Source organism: Kryptolebias marmoratus, linkage group LG6 (assembly GCF_001649575.2).
Source record: "Kryptolebias marmoratus isolate JLee-2015 linkage group LG6, ASM164957v2, whole genome shotgun sequence".
Classification (NCBI taxonomy): domain Eukaryota; kingdom Metazoa; phylum Chordata; class Actinopteri; order Cyprinodontiformes; family Rivulidae; genus Kryptolebias; species Kryptolebias marmoratus.
In genome coordinates, this window is record NC_051435.1 from 19,112,203 (window position 1) to 19,134,000 (window position 21,798).

Consider the following 21,798-nt stretch of genomic DNA (forward strand, 5'->3'; position numbering starts at 1 on the left):
ACAAGAATAAACACTTGGATTTAAAGAGGCCTTCTCATCACCTGCAGTGCTCAGGCACAATCATAAATCCAGCCTCGCAGCTCGTCTGTGACCACATGGTGGCACTGTTGCTGCCGTTCTTCAGGGACGAAGCGCCGAGCTGCCTGGAAAGCTGTTTTTTTTTAATTGTTTTTCCAACATGTTGAGGCATTTGTCCCACGAGTCGGCACTAAAACGACCAGCAGGACCTCGGGCTTTACGGCCCGTTACTGAAATGACGCTGCATGCTGAGAGTGAGCGGAATGATCCGAACTGATCTGATAAACCGGAACAGTTCGGCTTTTCCCTCATGGTCTTGTGTAAGAAATAAAACTTGGAAAACATTGCTTTTAAGTTTTTTTTTTATTAATAATTAATACATACATTTATAATCAGGCTGTACAACAAAATGAGATCGCAGAGTTGATCAGCCAACAGCTAGAGAGGAAGGAAACTAAAGACGATTCACTTTAGCCAGATGTATTTGTCTCCCACGTCTTCATTATAACCAGGGGCAAACTTCTTCCCAGGCAACTGAGAGAAAAAAAAACAAAAAACAGTTAAAACATTGAATTAGGATCATTAGGAGGTTTCTGCTGTTAATGACGGGCCAAACAATTTAAAACCACAATCCCAGTTTGTGTTTAAAACAGGAAAATGATGCAGTCGGAAGTTTGGATTTCCTTTTTATGCACAGGTTCTTTGAACAAACTGATTTGGGTTGCATGTTTTGTCAAACCAGGGACTTTAGTCTTGAAAACCTTTTTTTTTTTTTTGTTGAGACATTTTTTTCCTCCAGACTCGAGCTGAAACCTCTTCAGCTGTCCGGACGCCGCGGCACATTCGTGATGTAAACATCCTTTCCTAACTTTCCTCCGCTGACTGAAATGTGCTGAGAGAGGACGCCTCTGCCGCAGACGCTGCCGCCGCACGTCGCCATCCTCGCTCTGCCCTCCGAGATCCCGGCTCGGAGCGAAATGTCAGGTCGCGGCCTCCTGTTGCATTACGTCGCGCGGCCCATGCGGCAGGGGGAGACAAAAACGTCTCCAGTCAATAAACAGAAAAGGTCAGACCCAAATGTTTCCCCCGCAAGACCGATGATACAAACGGCCTGGTGGAATATTCCACAGCTGGCATTTGTAACTACGAGCGGCTCGATATTTCAGCGCAGGAAAATGAGTTTCATCAAGCCGACCGGGTGGCTCAGAAAAGGGTAGAGAAATATATATAAAAATAAAAAAATAAATAAAAACCTCGGCATAAAAAGGAGCCGAGTTCCGGAAAGGAAAGGTTGCTTATTATAGATTTGTAACTTTTAATAAAGTGCTCGGCGCATCGTAATGCAACTTATCCGGAGAGAAAAAATGAAAGGCCGGCTCATCGTGTGCAGAGGGGACGCGAGAAACAAAACAGCAGCAGCAAAATCCGCAAAGATGCAGCGGAAGTCCCGTCCTTAATTTCATCTGCAGGTCAGACCCGACGCGTTGAAGGAAACGCAGCGAGAAAAACAAATTCCTGATGAACTTTGGCTGATATTCGATCCGTCCTTTGCAGAATCAGTAGAGTTTTAGCTTGTTAATGGACACAAAAAGCCTGTGGTCCAGGTGACGCTTGCTAGGAGACATTTAACCAAATATTAGTGGGGGTGTACGGCTATCAGACATCAGAGGAAATCCACCCTAAGTTTTAACTTGTGCACCTAATTCTTGGATTTAAAAATAATTCAAGTTGTATGTTGTAAAATCCTTCCACCCTGAAAAAAAAGAACAGTTCAAATAATTCATTAAAACCCTGAATTCTTAAGTTATTTTGGTTCCATTTAAATGAAAATAGAGACTGAGAGAGACAAACTTACAAAAGCAGCAGGAGATCACAGATTTAAGCAACCCCGCAACGCCGCGCGGGGACTTACCAATTTGTAGGCGTGGTACTTTTGATCGTAATCGTGGGATCCGATGGTGATCTCGGGCAGGAACACGGGGATCTGGGTCAGGGCGGCCACTCGGTCCTTGTTCCCCGCGCTGAAAGAGACACGCCGAGGCTGTGAGAAGCTGCGCATGTGGAGCTCGTTTAGACATCCCCGGATCAAAGCGAGAAAGAAACGCTTTTATTTAGTTTAGGTGCTTTGCAACTCTCAGCACACAGGCTGAGGCGTGCTTGTGTGTTTACTCTGGGGTTTTTTTTTTGGACTGGCATGCTGGAGAACTTACAGCACCCTCATGTGATGAAAGTCGACATCCCCCTGATCCCGCCACGGCCCCTTCTCAAACTTCAGGTTCTCGATGTCCTCTGTCACCTGCGTGAAGGCCGCAGGAAAAAAACAAAACAAAACAAAACACGTTTTAGGAAACAAAGTCACGTTGGAGAATTATTGACTCCATCTGGTCCAAACGCCTACCTTCTCTACGTCCTGAGCTTGGACTGCATCGTAAGCGAGCACTTCAGAGGTTTCTCTGAAAAAAAAAAAAAAGAGAGAAAAGAGAAAACTCGTTTCCCGGCTCCCACTCGCTCGGACTGACTAACAGCTTAAATAATGACTGTAATCAAAGCTGGACAACATGGCAGCTTCCTGGACGTGACGCGCATATCCGATGCGCGGTTTTGCCGTGCGCCTACCTGATGCTGGGGAGGAAAGACTTCTTGTAGGAATCTTCGATGCTCTTCAGATACTGCAGCGGCACGTTTTGCAGGTAGGACTGCAAATAAGACAATACGTGGTGATGTCAGACTGTGGGCTAAAAAGCTTGTTTTTAAACATTTTTTACACCATCCCTCCCCAACAAGAGCACCCAAAAAGAATACAATTCACCCCAGGAAGTTTCAGGAAGTAAACTCTCTGTTTCCTTTGATTGTTAAAAATAAAAAATAAAAAAATGCTGTCAGTTTTCTGGAGAAAAAAAGTCAAGCTTCTCCACCCAAAACAGTCTGGGTTTCATTCAGGCTATTCAACAGAACTGGCTATTCGTTATTTTATAGAAAATATTAAAAGGTCTTTAGATGATGGTAATGCAGTCGGAGCAGTATTTTTAGACCTAAAAAGGGCCTACGATACAGAATCATGAGAAGCGCCTACATCAGTGGCGTCTATCCTGGTCCTGGAGGGACCACCGTCCTGCAGGTTGTAGTTGTTTCTCTGCTCTTCGAGTTCTGCAGACAGCTGTTAATCACTCATTCATTCAAATCAGGTGTGTCAAAGCAGAGAAACAACTAAAACCTGCAGGATAGTGGCCCCTCCAGGACCAGGATCAGACACCGCTGTCCTACATAAACATCCGTTTTCTACCACTAAAGCAACACTCCAGCTCCTTCTGCGGTGTTCCCCAAGGTCTACTCCTAGTGCCCGGAAGCGTCCAGAACCTGTCTCCAATTCATTTGTGAGAACGACCTGCGTGCTCTCATCAAGCTGATAAAAAAAAAAAAAAAAACTCCCCTCTCACAAACACTGGGTGATTTTTAACTCCCAGGCCACTGCTGCCGGACCAACGACAGCCCTGAAGGACAACAGTCCGACCACCTGCTCCTGTGAGCGGCGGTGCCCGCCCGGCGTCTCGTGCGTCCGCGGGGAGCCAGCCCGTGGACGTGTGCCGTCCACCTCCGGCTCCTCTCGCCTGGCCTGGCTCAACGACCGACCATCTTAGTAGGAAGAGCCCTCCAGATCCTTGCTCACTGCATTGTCGCTTGGTGTCAAAACAATCTAACATTTATTCTGAGTTATTAAGAGTTACACTTCATATTCAACAGAACTACTATCCACAGTAACCTAAAATATAAGCTTCTGTTTTAGACCTGAAGGTGTTTCATGAACCATCCATTGATCACCTCTTTTTCCTTCCTTGATCTGAAAACAGTTTGCTCTTTTTGGAGAACGCCGGGCGGGTCGGGGTCGAGTCTCGCAGCCTTTATTGGCAGAGCAAAGAGATCCGACTCAGTAGCGGTTTTATCGGAGCAGAACCCCCCGCGGGAGAAAAAAAGACTGCGTCTGTTTTTACGATGTGACGGGTTTTCAGGTTTGGTACTTTTAATTATCTGCAAAACAAACTCACATATGCTTACAATATAAATGTATTGTGTAGTTTTTGAGGTGTGTGTGTACCAGATTCCTAAAGATCAGATCTCTTCAGCACAAAAGTGTAAAAACCGAGCTCAAATAATAAAAATTCCTTGTTTCACTCATGTTCCTCCAATAAATATGTGCTTTGTTTGTGCACTGGCAGCCAGCAGATTTTGGGGTGTTATGTTTGGATGCAGACGAAAGTGAAGACCGTCAACCGACCGTACCTTCCCGCTCTGCTTGAGCTTCCTCTGCACGTCCTCGGCCGGCACGTCGACGTAGATGACAAGGTGTGGGGGAAGGAACTCGTTGACGCTGATGTTCTTGATCTGGTTGTAGTGCTCCACACCTGTGGGCCGCGGGAACGAGAATCAGCATGAGTCGTGCATGCGCCAACTCGGGGGCGCCCTCTCCATCCCCACCACGTGTTTAGACAGATTAAAGAAAAACTCTTATCCACATCAGCGGATCACATCAAGTTACAGATGTTCCCCTCAGTGAAAAATATCAGCTCAATTCAATAACTTTTAGACATTTAGAGTTTTACATTTGTAGAAATTGCAATAAAGTCTGGAAACACTAATGTTTTTCCATACTTATTCAGACCTGAAAGGCCCTAAAATCAAACTCCATACTTTTCCATTCTGTGCAGGAACCCTGTGATGTGGTTGTGTTTGATGTGCTCAGTACATGTAAAGCTGCACGCGGAGGACATGGTAGTGTACTTACACTCCTTCCGGATGTAGCCCTGTTTGAACATGGCTTCCAGGAAGACCATGTCGCTGAACGGGGATCGCTCCAGGATCACTCCTTGGCCTTAAAAAAAGCAAAGAAGGTCGGGGTAAAGATCAGACATTCCGTCGCCACCAAACTCTTTCCCGCAGCTGATGAGGAAACACGTTTTTTTGCCCGTGGTACCTGTGACGAGCAGGTGTTCGATGGCGTCGGAGTACTGCAGCAGCCTCATGAGGTACATCCACAGCTGCAGCCTGTAGCTGTTCCCATCCGCAGCTTTGGGGTCCGTGTAGAACCTCTCCAGGCTGCACATCCCGTTGTAGTCGAGCGGGAGGGGCTCCTTCTCCCCCGTCATCTTGTCCATGTAGAAGGTGTCGGCCTCGGGCATGTAGAGCATCCCTGCAGAAACAGAAAACAGTTCGTCACAGAGGGGCGCCTAAAAGCGGGGAAACACCTGCCGAGTGTGGCCGCAGATCGACCGTTACCCAGGTTATCGGCCAGTTTCTGGGCCAGCTCTCCTTTTCCTGACGCCAGATTCCCGTCCACGGTGATGATCTTACTGGACTGCTTCAACCGCGGCGTGGTCCTCTCACCCAGGATGTAGGCCCAAAAGCCATACTGCAGGCTTCTCACAGAGGTCGTGTGAATACTCGCCTGCGTGACAAGACAACAAGACTTCACATCGGCTGGTAGCAGAAGACGACGGAGTCCTGGAGAAAACTGAACAAAAGGATCCACACACTTTTTCGATTTTCAAACTCCCAACTGCTGGTAAAATGGGTCACAAAAAGGAATGTTTCAATATTTAGTTATGATTGTTTTCATCTCAAAGGCTTCAAAATGATTCGCAGTTCGTTATCACCAGCTGGCATCAAGCTGGTTTTGTTTATGAGAGCGCTGGTTTGAAAACTATATTTTTTCGGTGGTCTGAAGTGATGTTATCGAGAAGTCCAGCCACATATTTGATAAAAGGGAATCCTCAAGGTCCGTAATGACGCCTAAAAATTATACAAATGGATTTCCCAGTGATACAGCAGCCAAAATAATTATCAATTTTAATAGAATCAAAAAGACACGCCTGTTAGAAAACTAATTTAAAAAGTAGATTAAACTACATTTTAGTTACTGGGATTGTTCGATGGCGTCTCTATAACAGCAAAAACCTACATTTTCACGCTTTTTCGCCACCACGGGCCTCATACTTTTTTTTCCCTCCTAAGTGTTTAAAACCAGCTCATTGTCTGTTGGCAAAATATCTCACGAACCACGGGACAGATTTGAAAGAAACCTTCCAGAAGCACTTATTAGATGCACATCTACAACTGGTTAACTTTTAGAGTCAGCCCAATTCAAGATGGTCATTAGCCAACACAAAACTGACTATACCTTATTCAATTTGACAGATGTTGAGCTAAAAATCTTGATGTGGTAGTAGCTGAGAGTCATTAACAGCACATGCTCTGAACGAGCCACCTCATAGTTTCAGCTACAACTTTGTGGGGTTTTTTCAACATTACACTTCATTTCATTTATTGTCTATTTATAGTAAATGGTTTGTACTTGTTTAGCCCTTTATGTAGTCCAAGGACCCCAATCCGCTTTACACTTCAGTCATTCATCCCCACATCCACACACACATGAAGGGACAAGTGTTGAGTATTAACAAATACCAAACTGTAATATTTATAGGCTAGGTTAATGTGCAGTGCACGTCCAGAGGTGGGCCTTCAGCAATAGAAAAATATAAATAGTTTACATGAGATTATCTTAGTTTAAGACTAACTAAAAACTCTCCATAGTGACACCTCGTTGGTTTACTTTTCCTTTGTCGTCTGTAAACAAGCGTAAAGTGAGCGGTAAACAAACATCCTCGCTGGTGACCCACTGTTAGCAGCCGCGGGGCTAGCGCGGCGTTAGCTCGTCCTTAGTAAACCCACGGGCGTTTGTGTCGAGCCCGGTACCGAACCGAACCGGCGCGGTTCCGGCGCTCACCTTCTGAATAAGGCGCCCCGATCTGAGAGCAGCTGCTCTCGCCGGGACGAGCAGCCGGGTCACGGTCAGGGCCATGAAGCTGTCCTCCAAACACTGACCCGAACAAGCAGCGCGACCCGGAAGTGAACCGCACGTTTTCTTCTTCTTCTTCTTCTTTATTTACAGTTATTTTCCTGTAAACGGTCCTATACCGCCATCTTCTGCCCCGTCTGTGGCTAAGATTGTATTTAGTCTCTGAGTTAGTACACAGTAATCCACAAGAGTTCCTTTTCAATATTAAACTCTTTAATATGTCTCCTTATGCGTCCATTTTGTCTTTTTATGTCTCTAAGGCATATTTTGGGTTCTTATGCATTCTTGTTTTCTTATGTCCTTTTGTTTGTTTATCTCCATGTGTCTCCATTTTGTCTTTTTGTGCTTACTGTTTGTGTTTTTAATGAGTCCTTTTTTAGTATTTTTTGTCTCCTTAAGTGTGCTTTTACTGTTCTCATTTATGATTTTTGTCTTTTTATTGATTCGTTTTCATTTCTTTTAGTCCCCAAATGCATCTTTACAGTCTCCTTACACATCCCTTTTGTCTCCATGTGTATCGTTTTTGTCTTCTTATGCTTTTCCCCCCCTCTACGTCTGTCCTTCTGCCCCTTGTGTCTGTCCCTCTCCTTCAAATATTTCAGCTATCATCGAAGGTCCAGCCATTATTCAACTTACTTTGCTGAAGTCATGCAGAACTCAGCAATCATAATGCATTCTCGCAGAAAACACACATTTTTCAAGTCTTTTTTTTAGATTATTTTGTTTAAATAACTGATGTCTCATGTCCTCTCAACCCTACATGTGCTAGAGCTCACAAATATCTGACAAGCCCTACTAATTCTACTGACTGACTGAAGGACATCTGGACTGCTGGAACAAAACAACCCCAAACATGCTAAAAACAGAGGATAAAAAATATTTATATATACACATACTTTTTCAACTTTTAGCTGTGGTCATGCCGGTTGCAACCACAAGATGGTACTTCACTTTCAGTTTTGTTCAGACCATCACGTTCAGAGACACCCTGGAATGGCCGGCCACAGTGCAGTCTGTTCTAAGGAGGCAAGAATTTTCTCCGCCATATTGGTAGGTGCTACGTGGGCATTGTTACTCCCAGGACGGGAGCAGATGATAAATATTATCGTTAAAGAAAAATCTCATTCAAAACTCATCTGTTTTGCCATCAGTTGTTACTGTATATGGTAATTATTGGAGCCAGTTCTTCAAATTAACAAAAAAAGAAAACATGGCACGTAGATGTGTATGCTGTCGGTAATGAAAATAGTTCGTAAATAAAAATAAAATCTGTACTCCAGAGTAATCTGAGCTACCCGGCATTGCAGCACTTAGGTCAATTTACACCTCCCATAAATGAGTAATAATGTAAAACTACTACTATTTTCAGTTTCAGCACATTAGTAAAATTTAGAAACAAGTGAGACACACTTGTTGTGTACTGACAGAAAGGCACACAAACACACGTAGCTGGTATAAGGAGTCAGTAACACTAGAAAAAAATGACACTGCCATTGATGTTTTGTTCTGCTTGATGTGTCTGTTCATGTTCACGTTTATTAAAAGCTAATTATATACCGAGTGCCGCAATGAATTTGAATTGAATTTGACATTTATTCAATAAAGGACAATGCACAATAAAAAAAAAACACTAGCCTTGTAAATCAAACAGGGAGGCGTGTATTGTAATACGGTTTTGGCAAAGGCTGCGATTTTCTGCCTGCAGTCCCTGAGCAGGAAGACATCAAAAGGCGAGTGAGGGGAGCTTTCTACGTGAGCTTTTACACAGAAAGAGTGCACTCTACCTGGATTTCTTTTAGTATTTTGTTTGTCGTCTCATAAACCTATTTATTTGATTCTTAAAGTTTGATCTTCATTCACTTCTTCCCTCTCATCTGCATCTGCAATCGTTGTCCAGTGCAACTTTTTACGTGTGATTTTCACATACGGTTTGTAATCTTCTGTTCCAAAATTTGTTTTCATCTCTTCTAGATCGGAGCATCTTAGGAATAGGCTTTGCAGCCTTTCACGTCCTCTGGTTGGCCTCCAGTTCTGATGTAAAGAACCTCGGCGTAATTTTGGATCGGGATATGACTTTTAACCCCAACTTAAAATTGTTATCAGGATCGCTTTCTTCCACCTGTAAGATCACTAATATTATAAACAAAATCTTGCTTCTAACAAAGCTCTCAACAATGAAGCTTCATCTTATTGAAGATCTTGTTGTTCCATAACGTAGCTCTTTGCTCTCAGACAGCAGGTTTATTTGTGGGTCCTGGAGTTTCTAAAAGTAGAACAGGAGGCAGAGCTTTCAGTTCTCAGACTCCTCTCTTGTTGAACCAACTTCCAGTTTCTGTCCATGAGGCTGACACCCTGTCTACTTTTAACACCAGGCTTAAGACTTTCCTTTTTTGATAAATACTATAGTTAGGGTTTCCTGAGCTATCCCTTAGTTCTGCTGCCATAGACTGGAGAACAAACTGAGCTCATTTCCTCCTTCTGCTGCTGTCTTTAACGGCTCTACTGTAATTATTTCAATCATTAACACTTTTTTTTTGTTGCTGATGTTTGTTTGCCTCCCTGCAGAAACCACACTTGACCCAGCCATTCTGTGTTTGTCTGCGTCCTCTTTCCTGTCCTCGCTGACCCCGGCCGGTCGAGGCAGATGGCCGCCTGTCCTCAGACCAGCCTGGTTCTGGTTCTGCTGAAGGTTTCTTCCAGTTAAAAGGGAGCCGATTCTTGTCAGTCTGCTGTCTCAGGATGGCAGACTGAGACAAAAGTAAACTTCAACTCAGTCTCCTGGCTTCCTTAGATAGGTAACTTTCACTAATTGTCTTTTTATAACACATGTGAATGTTTCTGTCCAGCGCTCAGACACGACTTTTGCTGTGACTTGGCGCCGTCTAAATAATCTGAACTAAATGAGCTAACGGATGGATGTTAATGAATGCAACTTTCAGGCATCAGTCACTGGATATATATATATATATATATATATAATTGATCAACCTGAGCAATCACAAAAACGGCTTTAACTAAGTGGGCTTCACAGATGATGAGATTAAAATCTGGTTTGGTAATAGCTGCCTCCTCCTCAGCACTGAGTGTGACATGTCGCCATATCTCACCAGACTGTGCATCATGTGAATGTCAAAGTTTGACCTAAACAGCGACAGCTTTCTTAACATCGGTTTAAAACGTGGCAGGCGATATGCCTTTCGCCCTTTCGTTTATTGCCTTATTTGTTCAATATGAACCCTAACTGCGTCATGTTAATAATTACATGTTATAAAGTGTGACAGTGCAGTGTATTTTGTGGATAAGCACTTATTTTTTTGTTTGTTTAGATTTTGTTTTCAACTTTTATGTGAGCTGTTTTGTAAGTGCTCATTGTGTTGCAGATTCTTTCAGAGGGAAATGTGTTTTGTAACTTGGAGTCGTGTCAGAACCTCCACACAAATCACAGCTTTTATTGCAAAAGGAAAAAAAAAAAAAAAAGCATAAAGTTTGAGCCCGGTCCACCTTAAATCGCAGCTCGGATAGACTGTACACATTTCCTGAAAACGCCCCGCGCGCGCGCCCGTGTGTGTGTATGTGTGTGTGTGAGTGGGTGTGTAAGAGAGAGAGAACAAACTCAAGTGACTCCGAGTTGTAATAATAAGGCGGCGTTGTTTATCCAGAGAGAAGGGGCTGGACGTACAGTCTGGATTCTCGTCCTCCGCGGTCCCCCGCTCTCGCCGAACTTCCAGGAGTCCGAGCCCACCTCGCCCGGGTCGAACCGCCAAGGTCAGCGCAGCGTCACCGGCCCCGGAGAGCTGTCAGAGCGGCACCGAACCGCCGCAGAGACCCCCCCACGCCCCGACCTCCTTCCTCCCCAGCTTCCTTCAAGAAACTCAGGGGAGGTGGAGGAAAGAAAAGAGTCCGGAGAAAAGTCGGTTCTGAACCGAGTGACACCATGTTCAATAACCCGGGGACGTACGCCAACAAGAAGAGGAAGAAGCCCGTCCTCAAGCAGTGAGTTTTGGCGACGCAGGGGTGTATTTGTGCTGGTAAAATAAACTTAAAAAAATAGATTTTGACTGGCTCTTACTCAACGCGTGTAAAGCTGGTTTGCTCATAATGAAGTTAGGAAATCATTCGGGCTGTGAATTAAGGTGGACTGCGTGCACTGCGGCGGGTTACTTCTCGCCGCCATGTTAACTTTCTGGCGTTTAAACGGTTTGTTGGAGCGGTCCGAGCCGTCGCGAAGACGGTCAGCTCGGTGAAGCCGAGTCGCGTCGTCAGCTCCGCCGGAGCGGCTCTATAACTTTGGACCACCTTAAAAAAAAAGTGTCTCGTCGGATCTGGCATGGACATCTTGCCCTCGCGCATTAATCACAATCAAGTTTGAGAGTCGGCTGCTGCTCTCACGCGATGCTCCGAGGAGGGCGGGGGCTCTGTTTTTGTAACGTAACACGAGCTGGGATTGTGGCGCATGCGCAGTGTTCGCTTCTCGCTTGTCTGGGACTTAACTTTTTTTTTTACCAGCGGAGGTCCGCACGAGGCTCCTGTTTTTATTTAGATTTTATGCTAAATCTTCCGGTTTAAAGCTCTGAAGAGTTTCCATTGGTGTTGGAAAACGGTGCATTTAAAAAACCATTGTGCACTGATTGTTTCGGCCATTTTATTAATTATTTAAGCTGTGTTTATGACCCCAAACGTGCTGCAAATCTGTGTTATTATCCATTCAAAGTTGCGAAATAATAACAAAAAGAATGCCTTGTGATTTTTTTAAAGAATCTCTTATTCATAATGTGTGTGTCAGCACCCATTAGTTTGTCTGTTAACAAATTATCTCATTAACCACTAAATAAATATCAATAAACTCTCAGAAAGTGATGATTGGATGAACAAATACAACTAATTCATCTAATTACCACATCCGAGTGATCTTAGCTAGCACAAAAATGGCTACAACTCGGTCAGTTTAACAGATACATTGCAAAAAAGTTGTCGTGGTGGTAGCTGAGAGTCATCCTCAACATAACATCTAAGCACTGATTTGATCTGCTTTTTAAGATTTTGCAGATGACACCGTTTGTTCGCAGCATATCTCCTGAACCGCTGGATGGATATCAATGAAACTGTCAAAGTTAACAACTGATAACCAGTTGGGGTCAAGCCAGTTCAAGATGGCCGCCACGGCTAATCAGGAAGCAGGTAGCACGTCCACAGAGGCAGAATTGGTGCCACAAAACGGTGGACTTATTGAGCAGACGTCTCGTTGTTCAAGCTGTATATCTTTTTTTTTTTCTCTTGGTCTTTCTAACCTCGAGATGAGTAAAAGGCTATCTGTCTACGTGTCTACACAGTTCTCAGTTTCTTCCACCTCAGGTTACACATAGTCATAGATTGCAGGAGAAGATTGGGAATCTGGGTCACGGCTCTCCAATGTTACTGCTGTACTGATTTGACCCCCGCCGGTCCATGTACCGCAAACACATTCTGTGAGTTTGTAAGCCCTCCTGGCCCTCCCCAGTGTTGGCACCAGCGATGTGAAGACTTTTTACAGACGTAGAGCAGCTTCTGTCTTCGTACCGATCAAATCTGTGGGATTATTCGAAACATATCCACTCTAAAGAAGTGACAGTAGTGATGCACAATCTGTTGGAAATTTATGTCAGTGAGCGTAATTTTAATATCACAAAAAAGCTGCTTGGCTGCAACAAATCATGGGTGGTTGTATTTCAAGTCGTCCATTTATGTTCTGCTGCTAATAATCTTCAGTCCAAAGGCATCTCACAGGCCTTGACGCCCACACCTGGTCTAGATGACGGCGAAGACAGGAGAGGATGTAAAGAAGCGAGTGAAAATGGGAGTTTTATCTCAATTTATAATGCCATCACATCATTAAACGATAATATAATGCAGTGCAAGTTTTTTCTAATATCCTGCATACATTTTCAGATGAATCCTGCACTGGTTGTTGTTATTACTGGGACACAGAACCCAGTGACCTTTTTATTTACTTATTTTTTTATTCCCCCCAACGGCAGCAGAGACGTGGAGTCATCTGACCACAGGCGACGAGTCCGCCAAGCTTCATGAGCTTCATGAGCTTCATACGTGGCTTCCGTCTTGCTGCAGAACAGTCTCGGGTTACGTTTTCTGCTCGCAGACGGGCACCTGTGTTTTTTTTTTTCCAGGCTACCCCAGAGCCTGTGTTGTGAAACTACCGAAAGGCAGCTTCCCCGTTTTTTTTTCCCCTCTGACTCCCAAGTTTGAGAGTCGCAGTTCGCACCGAAATACCCGCGATTCGTTGATTCAGTTTTGGTGTGGCTCGGGCGCTCGTGGTTGGGGGGAGGGGGCTTGGGTCTCTGCCACGTGGGAAACGCTGACGAATTGGATGATAATAGTGGATCGTGCTGCGAAACGCAGAACGCCACAGAGTTTGCGGATGTGATTTCGATTTTTCAGAACAATCTGAAGCGCTTCTCACATTTGATGTTCTGTTTGCATGGGACAGCATTTCTGGGTGTTGATAATTACCAAAATTCCACGAACCACTAGATAAATTTTTCGTGAAGCTTGTAGAGAGTGATTATTAAACGGACATCTACAACAAGCCGATTAAAATGGCCTCCACAGCCAACTGACATTAAAAACCCCTTCACAAAAACGGCTGTAACTCCATCTATTTTGCAGATATTAACCTAAAATTCGATCCTACGAGTGCTGCTCATGGTACGACAGCTTTGCCTAAAGCATTAACTGCTGGAGTCAACCCTTGCTCGTCTGTTAGCAAAATATCTCCTGAACCACAGGATGGATTTTAATGAAACCTTCTAGAAAGTAGTATATGAATGTAGATCTATGTCTCCATGGGTTATTGACCACAGCCATCACAAACATGGCTATAACTCCGTCTCAGACAGGAGAGATGGTGATGGGCTCAAAGTGAACGTTTCTTCTTAACGCAGAGGTGGTTTTACGTCCCAGAGTCCTCTGCGGCTGCAGTATAGATCCGTGTGCCCGGGGAAGCTCGGACTGTTTCCCAGCGCGAAGCCCAAAATAAAGAGGCGGCTTGTCTGGAGCCGTCTGTTTCTGCAGATTTGGGCCTGAGGTTTTCCTGGATGGACAGCTGGGCTCCGCTGCACAAAGGAGCTATTGAGTCCGACCATAAAACGCTGTGGTCACCGCACAGGGGCATTCCACGGCAGCGCTGCCCCGTCCGCAGTTTCTCTTTTATGACCAGGACGCCCGCTGCGCGTTCTGCCAGTTCTCCCCGCTGCGCATCTGACTCAAACGCGCCGATCGAGCGCTCTCTGCGCACCCCTAAAAGCACATCGTTTTTAGTTTGCTTTCTTCGACACGCTACTTTGAAACCGGGACGCTGCACATCATTACTTTTTGAAATGTTGATTCTGTCCCAACCTTTTTTATGATATCCTGCAGGACTGAAACTTCAAAATAGCTTGAGTTTTTATGGTCTGCCAAAAAGAAAAAAAAAAGAAAAGAGAGTAAACTGATTGAAGGTTGTTAACGCTAAAACACTAAGTTAAGGCTGAAGTGCACTTCTGCCCGCTGTCGCATCATCCCTAAATAATCCTCTTTGCGTACGTGTCGTGCAGCACGACTCAGAGCTGCAAAAATTCACCGGGAACCTGTTTTTGTTCTTTCTTATCTGGGCCTCGGTGCTGTTATCAGAAGCAGCAGTATTCTTTCGCAGGGTGTTGCGACAAAGGCTGTTTGCTCCTGGGTTAATCGCAGAGCGCCCGTGCCCAATAAAAGACAGCGGCCGCTCGCGACGTGCGTGCAGGGAGCGTAGAAATACGGCGCCGCGCTTTCCTCCGTCGACATGCAATTACCCAAGTGAGGCTCTAACGACTTTAATGAGGATGACATTCTTTCAGCGTGCAGTAATCAATCCAGGTTATGGGAAAGCTCTGCAGGTGGACGCACGGATACCAGGAAGGCCCGCCTCAGGCTCGGGCCATTATTTGAATTATTGTCTGAGCGTAATCAGCATAAAATCCTTCTGCACGACCATAGCTGGGCATGTGGTTCTTGACCGTATAACCCGGGGCAGAAATGCCGCAGATTCCTGGTATTAAAAGAAAGATTTTAAAAGTTTGATTTATTTGCTTTTATTTCATTTTAATTCGCAGGAGACAGAACGCCAGCGAACATGTTGACAGGCAGTCTGCGCCGCTTTTTTTCCCTTGAACCCAGGACAGATTTTATTTGTAGCATCTTTTATTTACGATTATATTTAAGATCAAGGCCATAATTTTAATCACGCGTATTGAGAAATTTAACATTTTCATTTAATCTAATCTAGTGTCGGCTATTTATATTTCTGAAATTCTAAAGTAATTGGGTTTAACAAGTTCTCCGCTCTTTGTGAAGTAATGTTCAGATCCCGACAAGCTGATGTTACTTGTTTGGTGAATTAATGAGCTGAGTTTTGCAGTAGGCTGTGTATACAGACCCTTTCCAAAAAATTAGAATATCATGGAAAAGTTGTTTAATTTCCATAATTCCATTTAAAAAGTCAAACTTTCATAGGAGGTTATAGATTCAGAGCCCACGGTTGAAACGATTTCAAGTATTTGTTTGTTTATTTTTTACATAATTTGGACTTCCAGCTCATAAAACCCACAAAAACAGGAATTCAAAAAATTAGAATACTGTGAAGAAATCAGCCAAAACTACGTCTCAGTTTTTGCATAAAAAAAGATAGATATTAAAATCAAAATACTTTTTTGTGATATTCTAATTTTTTTGGAAAGGGTCTGTATATATTCTAGCTGCTAACATGCTAACTTTTGTAGCTTTTTGCAAACGTTTGTTCCAAAACAGCGTTACTTTGAAAAGAGAGACGAAACACAACAAAACACGCGTTGTTTGTTTGGTTTATTAAAAAGGCATTTAAAACGTAGGAACGGTACTTTTTATCACAGCGGTAAACCTGGAAACTGGTTATCACTCTCTGGACTTGCTGTTCAGGGTGGCGTGGGGGCGGAGCTTAATCCAGCAGTCAGTAAACAGAGGAGAGATGGGACCCTGGACACGCAGCGTTGCATACAGTATATATGTTATTCCACAGGAATAAGAAGCAGCCTTTTAGCCTTTTTAAAATTTTTCTGGTGTCATTGTTCTGTCAGATGAATGGATGAATGTCTTCTGATGAAACCAGGTTACAGTCTGTTTGTGACGTTAGCGTTAATACGTGGGACAATCAAAAGCCTTCTGCCACTTACAGTCCAGCAGTTTTTCCAACACGACTTATAGCTGATCTGTTCCTCTCAGTGCTGACTCAGCTGCAATTTTGGTTCCAACCACTGAATTTGTGGTTTTCCTACCTGGCAGAACCATCCCCTAAAAATAATAATAAAAACAAAATAAAAAAGATTTTCTTGGCCTGGGTGCGGCATGGCGAGCGGTTAGAGCTGTCACCTCACAGGCTCACCTCCAGGCCTTTCTGTGTGGAGTTTACATGTTCGGTCCTCTCCAGGTGCTCCGGTTTCCTCCCACAGACCGAAAACATGCATGCTAGCTTAACTGGTGACTCTTAAATTGTCCCTAGGTGTGAAGAGAGTGTGAGTGGTTGTCCCGATTGTCTCTATGTGTCCCTGTGATGGACTGTAGACCCGTCCAGGGTGTCCCCCGCCTCTCGCACAGTGACCGCTGGAGATAGGCACTAGCTATCACTAGCTGGAAGCGGGTAAAGAAAATGGATGGATAGATGGATAGTGGGTTGGAATAAGCTGCATCGATCACAAAAAGGAAAAGTACCCAGAATTCCATTTCACATCTATTCAGATATTCATGACAAAACTTGGAACGTTTGCTCCAACAAAAGCTGTTAGATTACTTTGATGGTGCAAAAAACCCAACAGGGTGTTAGTTCATGGTTTCAACCAGCTGTAGTCGAAAAGTCAACCCGTTTGATTTGTCAGCGCAGATTTTTATTTATTTATTTTCCACCATCAAAATGTTGACATGGTACCAATGATATAATGACAATATATTTTTCTCCAGTAACATACTCAATCTTTTGGGAAAATAACAGTTTAATGCTAGTTTTTAGATTAAAAAAAAATTCAATAATATTATTCTAACCACTAAATAGGCATTTTTTAATAGAACACTTTCTAAAAGTTTTACAGCAATCTCTAAAAACGTGTCGAAGTTCTGCCAAATTTTGTTGTGAACTTTTCAGATTGTCCAGTCGTAGTTGAAGGTGTTGATTATCCCAACATTTAGGATATTAAACCGCAGTAACTTTCCTATTTTTCTTAAGTTTAAAGTTATTCGAAAGTTCTCTTAGAGTTCTTTCAACTGAGAGAGTTTGTTCTGGCAGAAACCCTTTCAAAAATGTCACTTCACGCGTCCTTACTGTTCGCGTGCAATGACTGATTGAGGCTTTTCTGTCTGCCTGTCTCATTATGAGTGCTGTCCAGGAGTGACAGACCCAGGTGTGTAATCAGCCACTGGCAACAGCCTTATCAGCTCTGCAGTTTGAGCCTCAAAGCGTCGCCCGTTATGTCAGTTTAAACGATTACAGAAGGAAGTCTTAAATTCTCGCTTTAGAGGCGAGACATGATGGATGTTGGGAGTCTCAGGCAAGAGCTGCGTTGACACCCTTTAACTTTTCTTCGGTAATTTTCTCTTTAACCCTCCTGGTGTGTCTTAAGTTGTGTGTTTTTCCCCCGAATGTTGCCACATTTCTGTGTTTGTCTCCGTTTCGCGGCGATCGCTCTGCTGTAATTGCTGGCGGTCTGATGAACACACTGCTCAGTGGAGCGGATCTTGTAGCAGCTCATTCATCATATCTCTGCACACCACGTATTCCTCTAAGTGAGAGCTCCGTTCTGTTTTTCCTTTTTGCCTCCGTGTAAAGGCCGAGGGGCTGCTTTCACGAACCGATCCGCCGGCCGTGTTCGTCGGCAGCGCAGAGAACATGCGCGTCGCGTCTCACAGCTCCGCTGACTCATCTTCCCGGATCGGACGGACGACCCGCCTGCTCCGAGCTGACAAAATGTGTGTCAGTGTCACAGCGACGCTGCCCTTATAGGGGAGGCAGGGCTTTCTGAGGCCGTGCCCCGGCTGTTGTCCTGCCGAGGTCGGTTCAAAACCAAGGGACGCGTTCAAGCATCATGCTTTCAGACGGAACATCCCCATGTCTGCTGCTCGGCCCCGTGATCCTGAAAACCAGGAAGAAAACAGGACTCTGAATGCTGGCTTTTGTCTCTGTGGAACGTTTCTTCACAGTGAGATCATTTCTGAGAAGGTAGAGCTCGGGTATGAGGGCAGCGAGCGGAGGAGGAGGAAATTTAATAGCCTGTCATTAACCAAAGTTTCTGTAAAGAGAGAAGTTTGGGGAAAGAAAGGGAATTTGCTGGCCGAGTTGTAAATACGCTCCTCTTGAGTCCTACTCAGAGTTTCAGGGCTGACACCGTGCAATTTGACGTGATTAAAGTGGGTCAAACCGTGCAGCTTGTGGCAGATCTTACCCCGCGAATCACTGACTGTTGTCTGCTGGAGTAATCAGATCACTGTGGCGCCCATTCAGACCCGACACCGACATACATCCTGGACAGTTCAGTCACAAGAGGACGGAGCTGCTTCCAAATGTGGACCCATGGTTTCAGGAACACTTTAACACGATCCGATCACTCAGACCACACTCGGAGGTGGCTTGGGACCCATTTATCCATGTTCTTTAAGCAGACCTCCTCCTGACCTGACATGACTTCATTACCTGGATTGGTAACTTTCTAATGATTGGAAATAATGCAAAACCACTTTGAAGGAATATACTAACTACTTCAACTGGATTTTTTTTTTTTTTTTTGTGGGAGGTGGTTGGTGGTGGCAGGGTTTACAGAACAATGTTATTAGACCCGCTGGCGAGGGAAAAACACTATTTGGTGTGGATAATAGCGCTCCGTGGCTGACCTCCATGGCTTTAAGTGTAAGTTCCCTGTAGAGCAGGGATGGGCAATCCTGGTCCTCGATTCACTATCCTGCGTGTTTTACTTCTTTCCTTGCTCCAACACTCCTGATTCAATGGTTGTTACCTCTTCATGTTCTGCAGAAACCCATTGATTCAAGTCAGGTGTGTTAAAGCAAGGAAAGAAGTAAAACATGCAGGATGGTGGTCCTCGAGGACCAGGATTGCCCACCCCTGCTGTAAAGTGAATTTAGTTTTATTGTTGTTCAACTTTATTGTGTCTGTTGTGCTCACCGCTTCCTAAAACGCTCTCTGTCAGTAAAATACCAAAAAAAAAAACTGAGCTTTTAACAGCCAGTGAGCTGTTGGGAACATGTTCACGTCTGAATCATGATCCAGTTCTCGTGACCGAATGTTTCTGTGATTTTTCTACAAAAGTCCAAAACTGATACGAGTTTTTCTGCTGAGATCTGTAGAAATCAGGGCAGTCGATGGCTGATATAAAACACCAAATTTATTTATTTTGGTCAGTTAATATGTATTTTTATTGATCAAAATGTAATAATTGCTTTACTGAAATAGATGTGTATTTAACAACCCTTAAAAGAACTTGTACACTTAAAAAATAATATACTTAGGAGCCTTCCCATTTAAAAAAAATGAGCTACAGGAAGTTGACGCGTCATTTTCCTGCTTGGTAACTGATTAAGTATGTACAGACATGGTGGTTTGCCAGGATTTTTAACAGCGGTCGAGTATTAAACTAACTCAGGGGTGGGGAACCTTTTCTCTCTTAGAGCCCATTAAAAGTTTTAGAAAGTCCTCAATTTGTAAGCCCAAATGATGCAACGATTACAAATGAATAAAACCACAGTTATCAGGTTTTTTTGTGTATTTATTTTTGCAAACATTTGTATGTTTCTGATTGTAGTTTTTTTTTTTGAACAGTTGCTGCCTTTATATAATAACAATATAATACCTCCAAAATAAAACAAGGCACGTACAACTGATTGCATATGATACAAATGATTATTTTCAGTCATAAGTTTCTTTTTGGATTTAGGAAGAAAATCTCAGATCAGATGTTGTGTTTTGAAAGCCATAATAATGATGGATTCCTTCACAAACCCTTCCTCTGCATGAGGCCTCGGCTTCTTTGCTATTAATTCAGTCACCATAACGTTACCTCTGTCGCTCTGCGGTCTTGCAAACGCCGAGCGTTCTGCATCCCAACTCAGATTGAGGCGAGGCAACTTGATCAGTCCACATCTGGCCTTTCGGGTGCTCCAGTTTCCCATGCTTCATCGCCTCCAGCGCCTCGCCGCAAACTAAACACACGGGTTTGCTTTTCACTTGGTCCAAAAAAAAAAAAAAACACACCTGATTTGAATCAATGGGTGATTAACAGGCTTCTGCAGAACATGAAGAGGTAATTAAACCACTGAATCAGGTGTTTTGGAGCAGGGAAACAAGTAAAACATGCAGGATAGTGGCCCTCCAGGACCAGGATTTCCTACCTCTGTCATATCTTATCTCCCACTGACACTTGACCAATCATGTTGCGTTTACTGACCCCGACATTGGCTTGGATAGATGCATTACTGTCCATTTTATCACAGAAGTTACATTTGTCTATATTTTTCCCTTGCTGTTTAATTATTTGATTTATTTATTTGAAATTGTGCGGCAGGATACGTATACGGTCCGGAAGCCAGAGTTTCCCCCCTCCAGCTCTAATCTGAACGGCACGATGGCACGGCTTGTTCGGCCCGTTGCCTGGATGGATGAATCAGTAGACTTGAAACTAGAGTTTCTCAGATATTCCAGCAGCATAAGGGATGACAGCGTTTTTGCGTTCGTTTTTCCTTTCATCCTTGTTCTGTTCCGTGGCTTGTTTTTTAGATTTCCTTGCTGACTTGATATCCTCATGTTTGGAGAGCTTTTACGATGTGTTTCTGTTCTTTTTTTCCTTCCCTTCTGTCTTCGTGGGGACAAGTTCGGCTCAATGCTGTAGAGTTCTGATGACAGAACGTTTGTATTCCAGTGGGCGGTGAGAGTCAAACAGAAGGTACTGATCTGTGTGGGTCGGTTTCCTGTAAACCTCAATGTTTGAAGCTTCCACCTCTTTCCATGTTCACCAAGCAGTCCAAAAAAGGCAGCTTGTTGTTGTTCGCATCCTCCCTGGTGATGTTGACGTTGTTGTCAACAGAGCCGATGTGTCTGGTGGACGCTTCTGTTTCCTTAGCTTGGATTTTAACCGATGTGTTGTCAGCATATATGAGCCAATGGCTCGGTGTTACTCCATCATAGGAGTTCAGGGCTCTCATTTCCACTTCCTCCATGTAGAGATCAGCCACAATCATGGACTCTGAAGATCCCATGGCACAACCATGCTTCTGGTATGCTTGAAATAAGTGGTGGAAAGACAGAGGTCCACCAAGGTACAGATGTGGTCCTGTTGTTTAGGTCATTGTCTTGTTAAATGTGTTTCAACTGCTTATGATGTGGGTATGCAAGTGAAAGGTGAACGTCAAATGATACAGGAGTTTCTCCTGGCACCATACTTGGTACAGAAACTTTCATCAGATCAACCTTAAAAGTTGACTTGCAGAGAGTTGCTTCTGTACGTTCGTGATGCTGAGTTTATATGGATATTAAACTGCTGTTTTTTGTTTTTTTTTGTCAACATTTGAGTGTGGAAAGGCAAGAATGATAAAAGCGAGAAATTTCAAGTATTCACGTTTTTCTGATTTAACCCACATCAGGTTCCGCTTTTGACCCTGGGTGGTGAAGTGAAAGTTGTGCGGAGCAAAAATAAAAAAAGAAAATAAATAAAAGTGGCTCTCATGGCGAAAGCTGCAGCTCACAAACAGCCAACCTACTGTGGTGGGGATGTGTTTTGAAAGCTGCTTATTCTGAAAAAATGTTTCCCTGACAGACGAACACCGCAGCGAATTGTTCTTATGGCTCAAACAAAAATAGTTTGTTTACCGTGTATTTGTCATGTGTAGAG

General features: G+C 43.9%; 2 protein-coding genes across 2 annotated transcripts in view; one reads left to right on the plus strand and one right to left on the minus strand.

Annotated features, from left to right (window-relative positions):
* Positions 1-362: 362 nt before the first annotated feature.
* Positions 363-6,939, minus strand: ndufa10 (NADH:ubiquinone oxidoreductase subunit A10). Its single transcript, XM_017410124.3, has 10 exons — positions 6,797-6,939; positions 5,290-5,458; positions 4,988-5,203; positions 4,799-4,885; positions 4,297-4,418; positions 2,635-2,714; positions 2,417-2,471; positions 2,229-2,314; positions 1,931-2,039; positions 363-552 (listed from the first exon to the last, which is right to left on the minus strand). The coding sequence occupies exons 1-10, from the start codon at positions 6,869-6,871 to the stop codon at positions 484-486; spliced, it is 1,068 nt and encodes a 355-aa protein (XP_017265613.1). The 5' UTR covers positions 6,872-6,939; the 3' UTR covers positions 363-483.
* Positions 6,940-10,439: 3,500 nt separating this feature from the next.
* LOC108232480 (aryl hydrocarbon receptor) overlaps positions 10,440-21,798 on the plus strand; it is a 39,845-nt gene continuing 28,486 nt past the window's right edge. The window contains exon 1 of the mRNA XM_017410309.3: positions 10,440-10,861. Within this exon, the coding sequence (XP_017265798.1) occupies positions 10,803-10,861 (59 nt within the window). The 5' untranslated portion in view covers positions 10,440-10,802. The remainder of the gene's footprint in view (positions 10,862-21,798) is intronic.

Coding starts and splice junctions, on each gene's coding strand:
- ndufa10 (XM_017410124.3), bottom strand. CDS start 6,871: ATGGCCCTGACCGTGACCCGGCTGCTCGTCCCGGCGAGAGCAGCTGCT. Junction 2,472..2,634: donor TCTTTCCTCCCCAGCATCAG/GTAGGCGCACGG, acceptor TTTTTTTTTCAG/AGAAACCTCTGAAGTGCTCG. Junction 553..1,930: donor AGTACCACGCCTACAAATTG/GTAAGTCCCCGC, acceptor TTTTTCTCTCAG/TTGCCTGGGAAGAAGTTTGC.